At 45.5% G+C, this 16,037-nt stretch overlaps 1 protein-coding gene across 4 annotated transcripts in view; it reads left to right on the forward strand.

The window, feature by feature from the left end:
- rptor (regulatory associated protein of MTOR, complex 1) overlaps window positions 1–16,037 on the forward strand; it is a 261,324-nt gene that overhangs the window by 141,711 nt on the left and 103,576 nt on the right. For all 4 annotated transcript variants that reach the window (XM_028566774.1, XM_028566789.1, XM_028566782.1 and 1 more), the window contains exon 8: window positions 4,026–4,085. In XM_028566774.1, coding sequence (XP_028422575.1) covers window positions 4,026–4,085 — 60 coding nt within the window. The remainder of the gene's footprint in view (window positions 1–4,025; window positions 4,086–16,037) is intronic.

Here is a 16,037-nt window from a genome sequence, read left to right on the forward strand (position 1 = left end):
GAAATAAAATGATCCATAATCCATTACATTTTTCTGTTACAAACGGCTGGTCAAAATGGCAGTTTTAAATGACCAAAAGCACGGTAACGTTATATGGTCAAGCGAGATAGAGAGAGACTGAAGAGAGGGAGCGCCCAGCAGCGTTAGATTAAAGCAATGGTGAGTTATTTGAAGTCAAGAGAGGGGGGGGCTGTAAATCAGGAAGGTATGGCCGTGAGTTTGCAGTGAACATGCCGATTTTTAGGTCTGGTAGAGTCTATCTCCGTTGACTCTCGTTCATATTTATTTCGAAAGATATGTCCCATGGACCGGAAGTAGAAGGGCGTGACTTCGGCTTGTTCGTGACCTCCTACTTCTGAATGTATTGACTGGAACACTCTGAAGCGTATACTGCCCCCATCAGTTCCGGAAGAGGCGCAGCACCGATGCTGCTAACTCTGGCATCTGCGCTCACGTTGCTTCAAAAAAATGGGCATCGTCGGTGTTTTGTCATTTTAGAACCGAAAGGTATCACAATTATTGGTTCTCGTGGCATCCCTAATTTAGACGCAAATCAAATAATACATTCAGCTACAAAAAGCCTAAAAGTAGCACTAGCAGTTGTTACTATGGAGATGATACACCATCTCGTCTTGTCTCATTGGTGTGAACTGGCAGGTTTCAGAATGCTGCAGAGCGGCTCGTTGCACGTTTCAACTCGTCTCGCCACAAGTCTTTGGTCTGAACTGGGCTTTACAGCAGTAGCACACACTGGACAACACCAGTTTTCCATTCATTATTTATTGTCCCTTTGTCTCAATGCTAAGCAGTAGGCAGAACCACTTGCTGTGGTTGATTCATAGTTCTGGCATTAGAAAAAATAAACAACAAGCCAGTGCCAGTTCATTTAGGGTTCATATTCTATGATTATAAACACTCGTAGAATCACTTTCTCTAGTCGCAGTGCGGTATAGTCGTTTTTGATTGGTTTTTGATGTCATTTGAGAGCACAAACATGGCTTTTTCTAAGACAGAATGACTATAGATACAGGTGTGACCAAATGCTCCTCTCTTCTCCTCTCCTTCTCTTCCCTTTCTCATCGCTTCCTTTCTCCTATCCTCCACGCCTGAGTGACTTGACATCGCCCTGCCCAGATGTTAGGTGGAAACACTCGCTCACTGATGCAACCTCCTGCTCGGTCTGTGCTCTGTTTACTTTGGCACGTCTGTCTGTTTTCTCCCAGACTCCATTTTTAGTTAATCATCTCTGCTTATGTTGGGGATTTCACCATATCCCTTTTGAAGTAGTTCACAGGCGAAAACATAAACACAATATTTAATCTGTGGTCCAAATGAAATTCAAAAGTAAACAATGATATATAACTGGCACACAGCAAAAGGCTGGCACATAACAATGCAGATTTTGCGCATCATGGCTTTCCTTGGAAAAGTTTCTGATCATTAAGACTTTAGACCAACTTGCCCTCCTTACATCCTTCCTTCTCTTTGTTCCTGGAGTGCGGGGCACACTCACGGCCCGTGCTGTTCTTTTAAAAAGTCAGTAAGTCACTCTGGTGTCATGTGGGATCTCATTATTCTCCAGCATCAGGGAGAACCTTTGGATGCGAGTGCCAGATTTAGTCAGTCGGAGTGGATCAGTTGTTCTATCCCATGCATCATCCTTCTGTCCTTTTTGAAACTTTATTCCAATTCTTTTCCAGGCATGTTGGAGGCTTCAGTTGTTTGTGGAGAAAAGCAAATCACTAATAACTTTACAACCAAACATGACTGGCGGAATGAGGAAGCTTTAGGACAAGAGTCAACAGGACCGAGTCGCTTTGACTTGTGATTTTATTCTTGCACTGTAACATTTCAACAAGTTTAATTCAATCAACTCCTTGTTTAACTACTTTAATCTTTTTGTCAAATTTAAGGTCAGATTAAATTGTTTAGTTCCTACAGTCAGAACTATTTCAGAACTTACTATAGTCATGGCTCAAAGCTTGTCTCTTTGAAAGGATGTGTTTGCTTAACGCCCAGACAGACAGATATTTAGTTATTATTACCTCTGCCAAGGAGGTTTTAAGTTTGTTTATCCACTTGTTGGTTTGTTTGTCTGTCGGCTAGATTACAGAAAAACTACTGGCCTGACTTTCCTGAAACTTGGCGGAAAGGTGGAGCATGGGCCAAGGAAGAACCCATTACATGTTGGAGCGGATCCGAATCACGGGGTGGATAGACACATTACTGTTCACTTTGGTTAGCATTGATGGGTGAAGCTGCATTCATGTGGTGTTGTAATAATTGGAAAAGTTCCTGAATGGGAAAATTCACACTGCTATAACATTGTGAGATAGGGCATGACTTGGCAGAGGTCTTCGCTCTCTGAGTGCCCTTCTAGTTCAATATGGTTTTAGGATGTCCGTCCATCCCGTTCTTGTGAACGCAATATCTCAGGAACGCCTTGAGGGACTTTCTTCAAATTTGGCACAGCACCTCCACTTGGACTCAAGTTTTTTTTGAAGGTATCTACATAAGAGTGACATGACACTGTCATGAACGCATGAACCCTAACCCTAACTTGTCATGACAAAAACCAAACGACACTTACTAAAAGAAGCGTTATGTCATAAACTTTTATAACTTGTTTATGACACGTTCATGACCGTGTCATGTCACTCTTATGTAGATACCTAGTAAAGTAAAGTGTGTGTGTGATTTTGGTTGTGAAAGTTCACTGTGACTTAAGCCATAACTCAACAGAACAGAATTTCACTCAAATGTCTAATAGGATAAAACAAGGAAGTGATGGCATTTTATATCCAAAGGCCAAAGGTCAACTTCAGTGTGCCATCATAATGCTCAGCAGAAACACTTTTCTTAATAAACACCATAACTCAGGAACCGAAGAGGAGACATGTGGTCAGAAACTGAGTTGGTGACACTAATCAGTAACACTTTTACACTTTACAGTTACACTTTACTTGAAGGTATCTACATAAGAGTGACATGACACTGTCATGAACACATGACACTGTCATGACACATGAACCCTAACCCTAACCATAACTTATAATGACAAAAACCGAATGAGACTTACTAAAAGAAGCGTTATGTCATAAACGTTTTGACTTGTTTATAATGTTTATGACACGTTCATGACAGTGTCATGTCACTCTTATGTAGATACCTTCAAGTAAAGTGTAACCCACTAATCAACTGTGGGGATTGTATAAATCTTCTGTGCTGCTGGGTTGAAGATATGTGTGAAGCATACACGCACACACACACAATTTTTGCGATTTTAAACATATTGCAATATACTGCAATGTATTAAGTTTTTCCAACTAAAAATCTTTCCTAAATTTAAATTATGTCCCCAAAGGAAAATGTTGTCAACATCTGTTTTATCTAAAAAGATACATTTTTCTGTCTGTTCATCTCACAAAATGGGATTGTCAAGCAAGACAGACTGACCAACACATGTATCATAAAAGATCGATACTTGGCAGTATTGCCACGAAAAATATCGCGATACTATGCTGTATCGATTTTTTCCCCCACCCCTAATAAAAAAAAAAATATATATATATATATATAAACCGCTCTCCCCCAGGTGTGTGACTACTCGCAGTGAGCTGCTGTTTTGGGCCGTGCGTCTGTCGAGGCTCTGAATGGCAACCTGCTGTGACATCCAGCTGGCCCGACCTGTCAGAGCTAACCATGAACAGTAAACAATAACCCCCCCATGCCCGACGTCTCAGAAATATGACTCTGTGTTCCATGCCCCCTCCCCCCCGCTCCCTTTGACCTTAACTCAGCCAAAATACACTTATCAAAGTGCTCAGTGGTTGTAATCTTCTGAAGCTCTCATTTTTCATTTGAGTGTTTTATCCGTCGATTGTCTCTCTCGTAGGTGGTAAAATCTGTACTGTAGAGGCCAAACGTTTTTATTGCTTTGTCTAGTCTGTGAGCACCTCCTCGTGAGTTTTCTTTCCAACTCTTATCAGCAGCTTTGCCTTGTCTTTGTTTTTTTTTTTGCACAGGTTTTGTATGCAGAAGAGTGCCAAGTTGGTGCCAGGGGTGACGTTAGACCTCATCGAGAAGTAAGTGGCACTCCACCTCCATCCTAAATAAATGGAAGGAAAAAACAATCTCTGTTGCAACTCTTTCCCTCTTATTGTCTCTGTGTCTCAGGAGGGTGCAGTCTAGAGACATCATTATGCTGTTTTCCTCATGTCTGTCTATCTATCTTCCTGTCTGTCCTTTTTTTTTGCTCTCTCCTCTGTATTGTCAGCCCTCTCTCTGTTGTTTCCCATTCTGCAGGTATGATTTTCTGTTTCCCCCCCCTTACAGCCAATGCGGCAGTAATTTGGCAGATTTAAAGCTCCACATTTCTTCAGTAAACCTCCGGGTGCCAAGCGGCTGAGCGCAGAACAACTCTCGCTTTTAGGCACACACCCTGAGTGATATTAGCGCTCAATATGGATGTCATATCCTAAGTTTCAGTCGTTTCACAGAACCATCGGCTTTTCCTTTTTTCCGCCACCTTTTCGTGCGGGGGAGAATAAAATGACACCCATAAAATAAGTCGGTTGAGGAGGTTTTAGAAGTAGCAAGTAACTTAAATAGCAGACTGTCATATCTCAGCAGAAAAATATTTTTTTTTTTGGAAAGCACCTTGAGGGGCTAAACTTGAAGAGTGTCTCAGCAGTCTTCTAATGACATCTGCTGAAAGGTGAATAATCGTTTCTCTTCACATCATCAAACTGTGATTTCAGTTTGCTACAGACAGCCAGACACAGTTTGTGAGTGCATCTACACACACACACACACACACACACACGCACACACACAGGAACACACATGTACACACAACACCTGCACATCTGTACCTTCCACTAGACTTTAATTAGATTTTGGCTGAGGCTTTGTGTCGAGACAGCGTGTGCCTCTCTGCTCTCCCCTGTCCTTTTTCGTCCTCAAGAGCTGTTTTCTGTGTGTGTGTGTGTGTGTGTGTGTGTGTGTGTGTGTGTGTGGTTCTTTGGGCTCAAAATAATGCACTTTTACTTCCCTTTCCAAACTTATGTTTCATGTGCTCTACTTTGGAGAGAATACGTCTACTCTGGTGCTGTAAATCCTCAAATAAAAGCCTACTGTAGCACAGCCATTAAAAACAGGCTTTTATTACCGGACGGCCCTTATTTCAAATGTTATATGTGTATGTTATTATGTATCCTATTTTAGTAAGAAGCGTGCCTGTTTTTGTATCTGCCCATTTGAATTTGCTGTTTGCAGTTGATGCAAACTCAACACCTTTTTTTTTTTTTAAATCCATTACCTTGATAAATACAGTCCATCCATCCATCCATCTTCGTCCGCTTATCCGGTGTCGGGTCGCGGGGGGAGCAGCTCCAGCAGGGGACCCCAAACTTCCCTTTCCCGAGCAACATTGACCAGCTCCGACTGGGGGATCCCGAGGCGTTCCCAGGCCAGGTTGGAGATATAATCCCTCCACCTAGTCCTGGGTCTTCCCCGAGGCCTCCTCCCAGCTGGACGTGCCTGGAACACCTCCCTAGGGAGGCGCCCAGGGGGCATCCTTACCAGATGCCCGAACCACCTCAACTGGCTCCTTTCGACGCAAAGGAGCAGCGGCTCTACTCCGAGCTCCTCACGGATGACTGAGCTTCTCACCCTATCTCTAAGGGAGACGCCAGCCACCCTCCTGAGGAAACCCATTTCGCCGCTTGTACCCTGGATCTCGTTCTTTTCGGTCATGACCCAGCCTTCATGACCATAGGTGAGGGTAGGAACGAAAACTGACCGGTAGATCGAGAGCTTTGCCTTCTGGCTCAGCTCTCTTTTCGTCTGGCGGTGCGATAGATTGAATGCAATACCGCACCCGCTGCGCCCGATTCTCCGACCAATCTCCCGCTCCATTGTCCCCTCACTCGCGAACAAAACCCCAAGGTACTTGAACTCCTTCACTTGGGGTAAGGACTCATTCCCTACCTGGAGAAGGCATTCCATCGGTTTCCTGCTGAGAACCATGGCCTCCGATTTAGAGGTGCTGATCCTCATCCCAACCGCTTCACACTCGGTTGCGAACCGATCCAGTGAGTGCTGAAGGTCGCAGGCCGATGATGCCATCAGGACCACATCATCTGCAAAGAGCAGCGATGAGATCCCCAGCCCACCAAACTGCAACCCCCCCCACCCCGACTACGCCTCGATATCCTGTCCATAAATATTACAAACAGGATTGGTGACAAAGCGCAGCCCTGGCGGAGGCCAACCCTCACCTGAAACGAGTCCGACTTACTACCGAGAACCCGGACACAGCTCTCACTTTGGTCATACAGAGATTGGATGGCCCTGAGTAGAGACCCCCTCACCCCATACTCCTGCAGCACCTCCCACAGTATCTCCCGGGGGACCCGGTCATACGCCTTCTCCAAATCCACAAAACACATGTAGACCGGTTGGGCATACTCCCAGGCTCCCTCCAGGATCCTTGCGAGTGAAGAGCTGGTCCGTTGTTCCACGACCAGGACGGAATCCGCATTGTTCCTCCTCAACCCGAGGTTCGACTATCGGCCGAACCCTCCTTTCCAGCACCTTGGAGTAGACTTTACCAGGGAGGCTGAGAAGTGTGATACCCCTATAATTGGCACACACCCTCTGGTCCCCCTTTTTTTTAAGAGGAACCACCACCCCAGTCTGCCACTCCTTTGGCACCGTCCCCAGACTTCCACGCAATGTTGAAGAGGCGTGTCAACCAGGACAGCCCCTCCACACCCAGAGCCTTGAGCATTTCTGGACGGATCTCATCAATCCCGGGCTTTGCCACTGTGTAGTTGTTTGACTACATCAGTGACTTCCGCCTGGGAAATCGACGACAATCCCCGTTATCCTCCAGCTCTGCCTCTAACATAGAGGGCGTATTAGTCGGATTCAGGAGTTCCTCAAAGTGCTCCCTCCACCGCCCTATTACCTCCTCAGTGGAGGTCAACAGTGTCCCATCCTTACTGTACACAGCTTGGATGGTTCCCCCTTCCCCCTCCTGAGGTGGCGAACAGTTTTCCAGAAACACTTTGGTGCCGACCGAAAGTCCTTCTCCATGTCTTCTCCAAACTTCTCCCACACCCGCTGCTTTGCCTCTTTCACGGCAGAGGCTGCAGCCCTTCGGCCCTTCGGTACCCTGCAACTGCCTCCGAGTCCTCCGAGATAACATATCCCGGAAGGACTCCTTCTTCAGTCGGACGGCTTCCCTGACCACTGGTGTCCACCACGGTGTTCGTGGGTTACCGCCCCTTGAGGCACCTAAGATCCTAAGACCACAGCTCCTCGCCGCAGCTTCAGCAATGGAAACTTTGAACATTGTCCACTCGGGTTCAATGCCCCCAGCCTCCACAGGGATGCACGAAAAGCTCCGCCGGAGGTGTGAGTTGAAAGTCTGTCGGACAGGGGCCTCCTCCAGACGTTCCCAATTTACCCGCACTACACGCTTGGGCTTACCAGGTCTGTCCAGAGTCTTCCCCCACCCCCTGACCCAACTCACCACCAGATGGTGATCGGTTGACAGCTCTGCCCCTCTCTTCACCCGAGTGTCCAAAACATACGGCCTCAGATCAGATGAAACGATTATGAAATCGATCATTGACCTTCGGCCTAGGGTGCTCTGGTACCAGGTACACTTATGAGCATCCCTATGTTCGAACATGGTGTTCGTTATAGACAATCCATGACTAGCACAGAAGTCCAACAACAAACAACCACTCTGGTTTAGATCAGGGAGGCCGTTCCTCCCAATCACGCCTCCAGGTGTCTCCATCATTGCCCACGTGTGCGTTGAAGTCCCCCAGCAGAACAATGGAGTCCCCCACTGGAGCCCCATGCAGGACTCCAGTCAAGGTCTCCAAGAAGGCCGAATACTCCGAACTCCTGTTTGGTGCATATGCACAAACAACAGTCAGAGTTTTCCCCACAACCCGCAGGCGTGGGGAGGCGACCCTCTCGTCCACCGGGTAAACTCCAACACAGCGCGCCAGCCGGGGCTTGTGAGTATCCCCACCCCCCGGCCTCCTCACACCCTGGGCAACTCCGGAGAAGAAAAGAGTCCAACCCCTATCCAGGAGTATGGTTCCAGAACCGAGACTGTGCGTGAGGTAAGCCCCACCAGATCTAACCGGTAGCGCTCCACCTCCCGCACCAGTTCCGCTCCTTCCCCACAGAGAGGTGACGTTCCACGCCCCCAGAGCCAGCGTCTGCCGCCCGGGTCTGGTCCGTCGAGGCCCCTGACCTTCACTGCCACCCATGTGGCATCGCACCCGACCCCAACGGTTCCTCCCACAGGTGGTGGGCCCATGGGCTGGAGAGATGGGAGCCACGTAGCTTGTTCGGGCTGTGCCCGGCGGGCTCCGTGGCAAACCCGCCACCAGGCGCCGCCGACGAGCCCGCCGTCTGGGCCTGGCTCCAGACGGGGGCCCCGGGCTTCCTCCGGGCAGGGTCACTCCATCTCTACCTTGCTTCTTCAATAAATACAGTATAAAGCCCTATTCACACGGGGTTAGTATCATCTGGGGACCCCGTGTGGTGCATTTGCACGGGATAAGCAAAGCCTTCCTCTGCTTGAATTTACTGACATATGTACCCCAGAGTTGGCTACCTGGAGACGCGTGGAGGACCAGGGTGAGGCTGCCGCACCGCACTTGGGTCAGGGTTCCTTATCTTTTTGGGTCAGGCCCGGTAGAGGTTACCAGAGGCGCATACCCTATCCCAGCCGCGGCGGCACCCACACAGCATCACAGTCAGCCCTAGTAGAAAGCCACGGGGTGCGTGTCGACCCGGGGACGGAGGTCTCCGGTCGGACAGTGGTCCAGACCCCCCCCGCCTTAACATGAATCCAACGTATTATTAGCAAATATAAATCTCCACTGCTTACTGGCCTATAGGTAAGGTAGTCACTAAGGTAGCGACCCACAGATACAGTTAATCCTAAGGATTCACTGTTCCACATGTATGTGTAACATTAAAACATGATTTATAAAATTACAACAATTATTAACAATTATTATCCTATTTTACTGTAATAGGTTAGTATTCTATGCAAAAAAAGGTATGTATAAAGGCGTTAGGTCGCCCTACGCGTTATTGTAGGCCCAGTTTAATATGCTAATTCATTTTAGACAATATGCGTAGGGTATCCCTGCTCCGTCTCTCTTTCAGTTAAGGGGTCCTTGGCTTAAAAAACGTTGAGGACCACTGCCCTAGTGCACATATAGCTACTGCCGGATGGGAAACCACTAGAGCGATGACGACAGTCTTTGAAGAAATAAGGCTTTTTTTTCCATTCGCCTTTCACAGTTCTGTTTCTACATTCTGCCTTCTCAACTTCACCAACATCAGTCGGTGGGTTTGACAACATTGAAGCTCTCCGCTCATGCTCAACTTCTCATGTCCTCCTCCTTCATCTTTTATCACATGACTCACAGCTTCTGTGGAGAGGGGGGAAAGTAATTTATGACCCGCTTGCTGTGAGGAGAGTTTTAGCAGCCACAAACGTCACACTAGTTTACGTCAGAGACAGCATCGGGGGGAGGGATCGGGGGGGAGCATGCTCACCTGCTCTCATTCTTCTGGCAGGCATTAACACTGAACAGAAACATCAGAGGCGTGACAGTTTTATAACAATGGGTTTTGGAGTCCGTCTGCCACCACACAATGAAATTCAAAAATGGTTTATGTCAAGGAAAAACGAACTGTGATCTGATTTCTAAGCTACAATCACTAACAAGTCATATGTCAGGCAAACCAGCGCGTGCGCTAAAGATACACTCAATGCAATTACACTACATTGTAGGTTTGATTCCTGTAATGGCCTCACAATATGTGCAGCCATGACCATGCTGTGTTTTATAAGATCCTGGGCTGTGCTCTCCGTGTTAGCTGTCTGCTTCAGATATACACACAGCAGGGTCAGATACTAATACGAAGCCAGTAAGGTTAAGAGAAAGCACTCCGCAGCAGAAAAGTGCTGACCTGTTCTGTATTAGTCTGTATGCTCCATTGAAATTGGACTTAAGGTGTTGTCGATTCCAAACAATATTGAAAAAGTAATAAAATGTCAAATTCACGAGACTGATGACCTTGCGTTGAAGTACAAGCATTGTGAATGTGAAAGGTGGGATTTCATATAAGAAAAGAATACGCAGATGAAGACAATATTAGAAATTTCCAAAATATGTGGTAGAATAGTGATATAGAAAATCTAGTTCACTAAAAGTGGTTACATACCAACCAGACGGCCGACCCTCGGCAGAAAAGCCAAGACAGCTGATTGGACGAACGCGTTGCATGGGTTTGTTTTCTCCGGAAATTCAAAGCCAGGCTGTCATGGCGGCTCGTTCAGAATACGATCTCATATTGTACTAAAATAGTTCACTGAAACGTGTTTCTGAAAACATTTTAAGAGAGAAATAGGCCATGCAGTTGCTGAATCTGTCTTCACTTCAGCTCAACAAAGGTCAGTTTAAAAGATTTTCGTCAGATTTTGAGAGACTCTAGTCACCTAATCCCACTCACCATTTCCGGGTGAGTCCCGACTGCCCTGCCGCCGAGCGAACATGTCAGGTCGGCCCAAATGAACGCCGACAGCCCCCCAGACGGACGACAGCACGGGACACACCAAACAGATTCAAGTCACTGACCTCGCCAGACTGTCCAACGGGTGATAATCGGCCCTGTGTGTCCTGGGCTTAAGATGCCCCCATTAAATGGTAAGATACTCCTGGCCCTTGATGTTTCAGCAGCCCTGAACATGACTGGCAAAGGGCTTTTTCGTTTTTAATTGGCAGGGGGGGGAGGTGTTGCGGTTTTTGCTTGATTGCATGATGTCCAGAGGGCTAAATGTTGACTCAGCTGATGTCTCGGAGTTAAATAATGGATGGTCTCAGAGCTCATAAAAGAAAAATGAAACCAAACCCATTTGCCATCTCACCTCTCTGCTCTATGAAGCTGGGCCTTAATTCTAACTAAAGTCAAACAGTTTTCATCAAAACATGAAAACCGCATCGCCAAAACAGCAGTTTCAGCAGGGATTATTATGATTAAATTCTGATGGTGTTAAAGCTGCATTAAACAATATTTATATACAACACAAAAAAGTAAGAACCCAACGCTGCAGTTCCAGTCCTAAGTCTCTTTTAACTCATACAAACACCACTCTCATTTACCTTGTTTCCACAAGCAGCAGGCAAACTCTGATCAACCCAAAACTAAATGTCAGACAAAGTTGAACATTGGATGTACCATTTGATGAACAGGAAGAAGACTTGGACAAAAGCTAGCTCTGTGTCTACTGTGTAGAAAAAGTGTACATGTATTACCTAACAGCAGTAGATGTAGACAAGTTTGACAAAAGCACACTGTACACTGGATGCACCACAGAAGTGGTAAAAACTCTTCTGGAATACACATCACAAAATCATGATATTTAACAGTGTAGAGACTTGTTATACACTTTCTTTTCAGAGAGTTTGTCTTATGCCTTTTTGGAGTATCGCCTTAAACACACCAGCTTCCCAATTTCTGGTATGACTTTACTCTTATGGTTTTGTGCTTTTTCCATACTGACCAAGCATGTCGAGCAGCTAATGTGTCCTGGCAAACTATTTGTTATCTGTACCGTCTATCATTGACCCCATTTCATCCGTCCTAAGTGGACAGCTGTAGTACAGGTGTTAATGCACCTAGGACGCATTAAGGACGCATTGAGATCCCATCACTCAGACCACATTCGAAAGGTGGTCTGGGCTAGCCTGACGTCGTCATACTCAGATTCTAGTCAGAATATTTATCTGATACTGCTCCATTGGGCTGTGATTATGGGGCGTGTTTCAACCGAACCAGGAAATAAAATGCCTCTGCACTCAATTGGATAGACCTCCAACAAATCAGAGCAATGGAGACAGACGTCACAGAAGCTGCGAGTCAAAGGCAGGCTTCGACAGAGCAGAGGCGGCAGTTTGTGTATGGTGCGGACAGGTGTGGCAATGTTTATACATACGTGATTGCGGTTCTCTGTTCCTCTTTTAAAATTAATGCGCTGTCGATATCTTCTATAACAAACGCGATAGAGGAATCTGAATATCTCAATTCTCCAGCGGCAGCCATCTTTGTTGTAAATTAATTCAACCCAAGTGCTCTTTGGTGACGTGGTTGATTACGTTACTGTTGATCATCTGTCCATCATATAAAAGTGGTTACACACCAACCAGACGGCCGACCCTCGGCAGAAAAGCCAGTGGAAATGATCAGTCACGTCCCCGAGGTCCAAAAAACTGCCTCGGGACACACTGAGGCGACACCGACATGAGAAACGTAATACGTCTTCATAGCAGCAGGCGGCACTACTCTGTATTGTTGCCCAAGAAATGACAACCGGCAGCTGATTGGACGAACGCGTCAGATGGTTTGTTTTCTCCGGAAATTCAAAGCCAGGCTGTCATGGCGGCCGTTCAGAATATGATCTCATATTGTTCTGAAATAGTTCACTGAAAACTGTTTCTGAAAACATTTTAAGAGAAATAGGCCATGCAGTTGCTGAATCTGTCTTCATTTCAGCTCAATAAAGGTCAGTTTAAAAGATTTTCATCAGATTTTGAGAGACTCTAGTCACCTCATCCCGCTCGTCTTTTGCGGGTGAGTCCCGACTGCCCTGCCGCCGACCGAACATGTCAGGTCGGCCCAAATGAACGCCGACAGCCCCCCAGACAGACAATGGCACGGGACACACCGAACAGATTCAAGTCACTGACCTCGCCAGACTGTCCAACGGCCGATAATCGGCCCTGTGTGTCCCAGGCTTAAAGCCTGCCCTGACAATTTGATTGGTCCAAACAGCTGTGGTTCGAGCATAGTTGCTCCATAACAGATCAAGTCCAGACCAAACTTCCTAACCTCAAATGTTGTGGGCGGGGCTAAGTTCGGCTGGCATCCAGGCTAGGTCTGTGCCACATTCAATTCAATTCTGGAGCTATACACCCTCCCCCGCCAGTCTAGGCAAACGCTGCAACTTCTCACTCCCTAACTATAAGCTTTATCGAAGAGGAGAGTTTTAAGTTTAGTCTTAAATGTTGTGACGGTGTCTGCCCCCCGGACCTAAATCCTGACTGAAAGTCCTCAAATAGACTATTGCTACTGTATGTAGAAAATCACATAACTGATTGGCGACTACCTTTCGTTTTTTCAGAAGAGGTTTTATCACAGCTACTTTAAATGACTGCGGTACATAACCTGTTAATAAAGACATATTGATCATATCTAGTAATGAAGTGTTAACTATGGGTAGCGCTTCTTTAAGTAGCCTCGTTGGGATGGGGTCTAAAACACAGGTAGATGGCTTAGCTGAAGACACCTTTAACAGTAGTTGTTGAAGGTTTATAGGGTAAAAGCAGTCTAAGTATATGTCAGGTCTTGCCGTTCTTTCTAGCAGTCCTACGTTTAAAGGTGAACCATTAGAAGTTGATGAATTTTATCTCTAATTGTTATAATTGTATCATTAAAGAAGCTCATGAAGTCGTCACTACACAGCTATATGAATTGATGGCTCAGTAGAGCTGTGACTATCTGTCAGCCTGGCTACAGTATGACATATGATGACCACGTTTTTTTTTAAGTGTGTACAGGAATGTGTCCTTTGCCACATTTGACGAAAATGAAAACTATTTTGTGTATGTGCCCCATGATTCAGGTACGCTCCAAAATTGAATTCAGGTTTTAGCCAGCCCCAAAGGAAAATCACCAGCACCAAAATAAAAATTATTGAGAATGAAAATAGCAATTCACTCTCTGAATGTGTTTAAGGGCAATTTACCAAACAACCGTTGAACAAGCAGAACATAAACTTGAATATGAGCGCTAATCTCAGTTTTATCTCCGGTCTGTACCTGACTCCCGGTCATTTATTTGAATATTAGTATTCTTTTTTTTTTAACCAGTTTTGTTAATTGGGGTTTCATTTACTCAAGCATTTTATGTTTATCAAATTGTCAGAAATCACAGGTAATTGCCTAGATTTCAAATAAGGTAACACAGACTCATTGCCTTCACTGTGCGTGGACCGATCATGCTAACTGCCGTGCGTAGTCATAGAGCTGAGTATGTAGATTACGTATTTATCTGAAAGCCTCAGGCATCGTGAGAGGCAACAGGGAACGTGCTACTGTGTGTGTGAACAGGGCAGTCTGTTTTCTATTCATCACGACAACAAAAAAAACAGCTATACCTAACCTTTCTAACTAGTTACAAGATTAAAGTTTTAAAAAGTAATCTAGTCATCTGAAAAAAATGTGACCTGCATTAAATCTCTAGATTACACAGGCTTCAAATGACACGTGAAGCCTCATGATGATGACTTTTTTACAGTGCAGCGCTGCAGGTCAGCTGTTTTATGCTGTGTAGGACATAAAGCAGGCATGTGCGCTTGTAAGGACATGAAGCCTCATATAGCTGGCTCCATTGTAACTGCTGATGGGGCACCAGCTTTGCTTTCAGTGGTTGTGTCTTGTTTGATACCATGGATACTGACGGGGCAGAAATATAAGGTACTTTAAAGCATCGAAGTCTTACCTCAACTAGATCAATATACAATCTAAATATGTTTGGATACAGATACTACATATGAAGAGGGCAGTGGTCAAATGTAACTAAGTACATTTACTCAAGTACTGTACTTGAGTACAAATTTGAGGTACTTTACTTGAGTCTTTTCTTTTCATACCACTTTTCTACTTCTACTCTGCTACATTTCAGAGAGAAATATTATACAAACATACTTTTTACTCCACTGCATTAATATGACAGCTTTAGTTACTTTACAAATTAAGATTATTGCACACAATTTCATGGCCTACAAGTCCAGCTGAAATGATTGGCCGAGTAAACAGTTAATTGACAGAACTGTTTGGATCGTTTCCAGTTTCTAAAATGTGAAGATTTTTCTGCATTGAGTACTTTTACTTTTAATAGTTGAAGTACATTTACGTGATGATACTTACATACTTCTACATAAGTACAATTTTCAATGCAGGACTTTTACTTTTAACAGTGTATTTTTTTAACAGTGTCATAATAGTACTTCTATCTGAATACTTCTTCCACCACTGGAAGCACACACAAAGCAAATGGATAATTTGCTTGTATTTTATGGATAATCCATAAAAATGGATATGCTGTTGCTCTCATCTCGAGCGAAGAGCCAAATGTCTACCAGCTCATGGGTTGCTGCTGTGTAGCAGGCTCCTCTCTGTGGAGCGAGGGCATAGAGTATTTCCTTAGGGGATCAATAATGGCTCTCCTCGGCATTATAAATGCTGAAGTGCCATCACAGTGATATGATTCCTTCAATAATGGAGTCAAACTCTGTCACCGGTGAGTCGAGCACAGCTGGGTTTCAGACGATGTCAGAAACCACGCGGGCGGCAGGGTGGGAACTCAATGTCAAAGAGCCATAGGAGGCTGTGAATAGGGATCAACCCACCACACTTGTCAGCCCCATAAGAGATGAAAAATATTGTGTGTGTGTGTGCGCGCGTGCGTGCGTGCGTGAGAAAGAGACATGTGAGGGAAACTTTTGACAGCTACTGTACGTAGCTTGAGAGAGATCCAAGTCTATTGTGAGCAGGTAAAATCCACATGCGCTCTGCGTCGTGACTCTCTTATCTAAAAGGCCATTGTGATTGGATACGGCCAGAATGTGTGTTGGATGTATGTGGGAAGCAGAGACAGAAGGGTACACAGATGGAGGAGAGACAGAGGAAAAATGAATAAATAAATCGACAGCGCACAACTACTCAATGCTGCCGTTATGCTGAATACATTTTGCAACAAATGTTTGTAACGTTTCCAGGGCGATGAGTGTCCGATACACGCTTCCCAACTGTGTATGACCTTTAAAGGTGTGAATAAGTGCCCATTGAGTGGTTGGTGAGTGTAATGCCCATCAGCTCTTTGCTCATGCCCACGTGTGCAATTTGGACACAGCAAAAATGATGACA

The sequence above is a fragment of the Perca flavescens genome, chromosome 2 (assembly GCF_004354835.1).
Source record: "Perca flavescens isolate YP-PL-M2 chromosome 2, PFLA_1.0, whole genome shotgun sequence".
Lineage (NCBI taxonomy): Eukaryota > Metazoa > Chordata > Actinopteri > Perciformes > Percidae > Perca > Perca flavescens.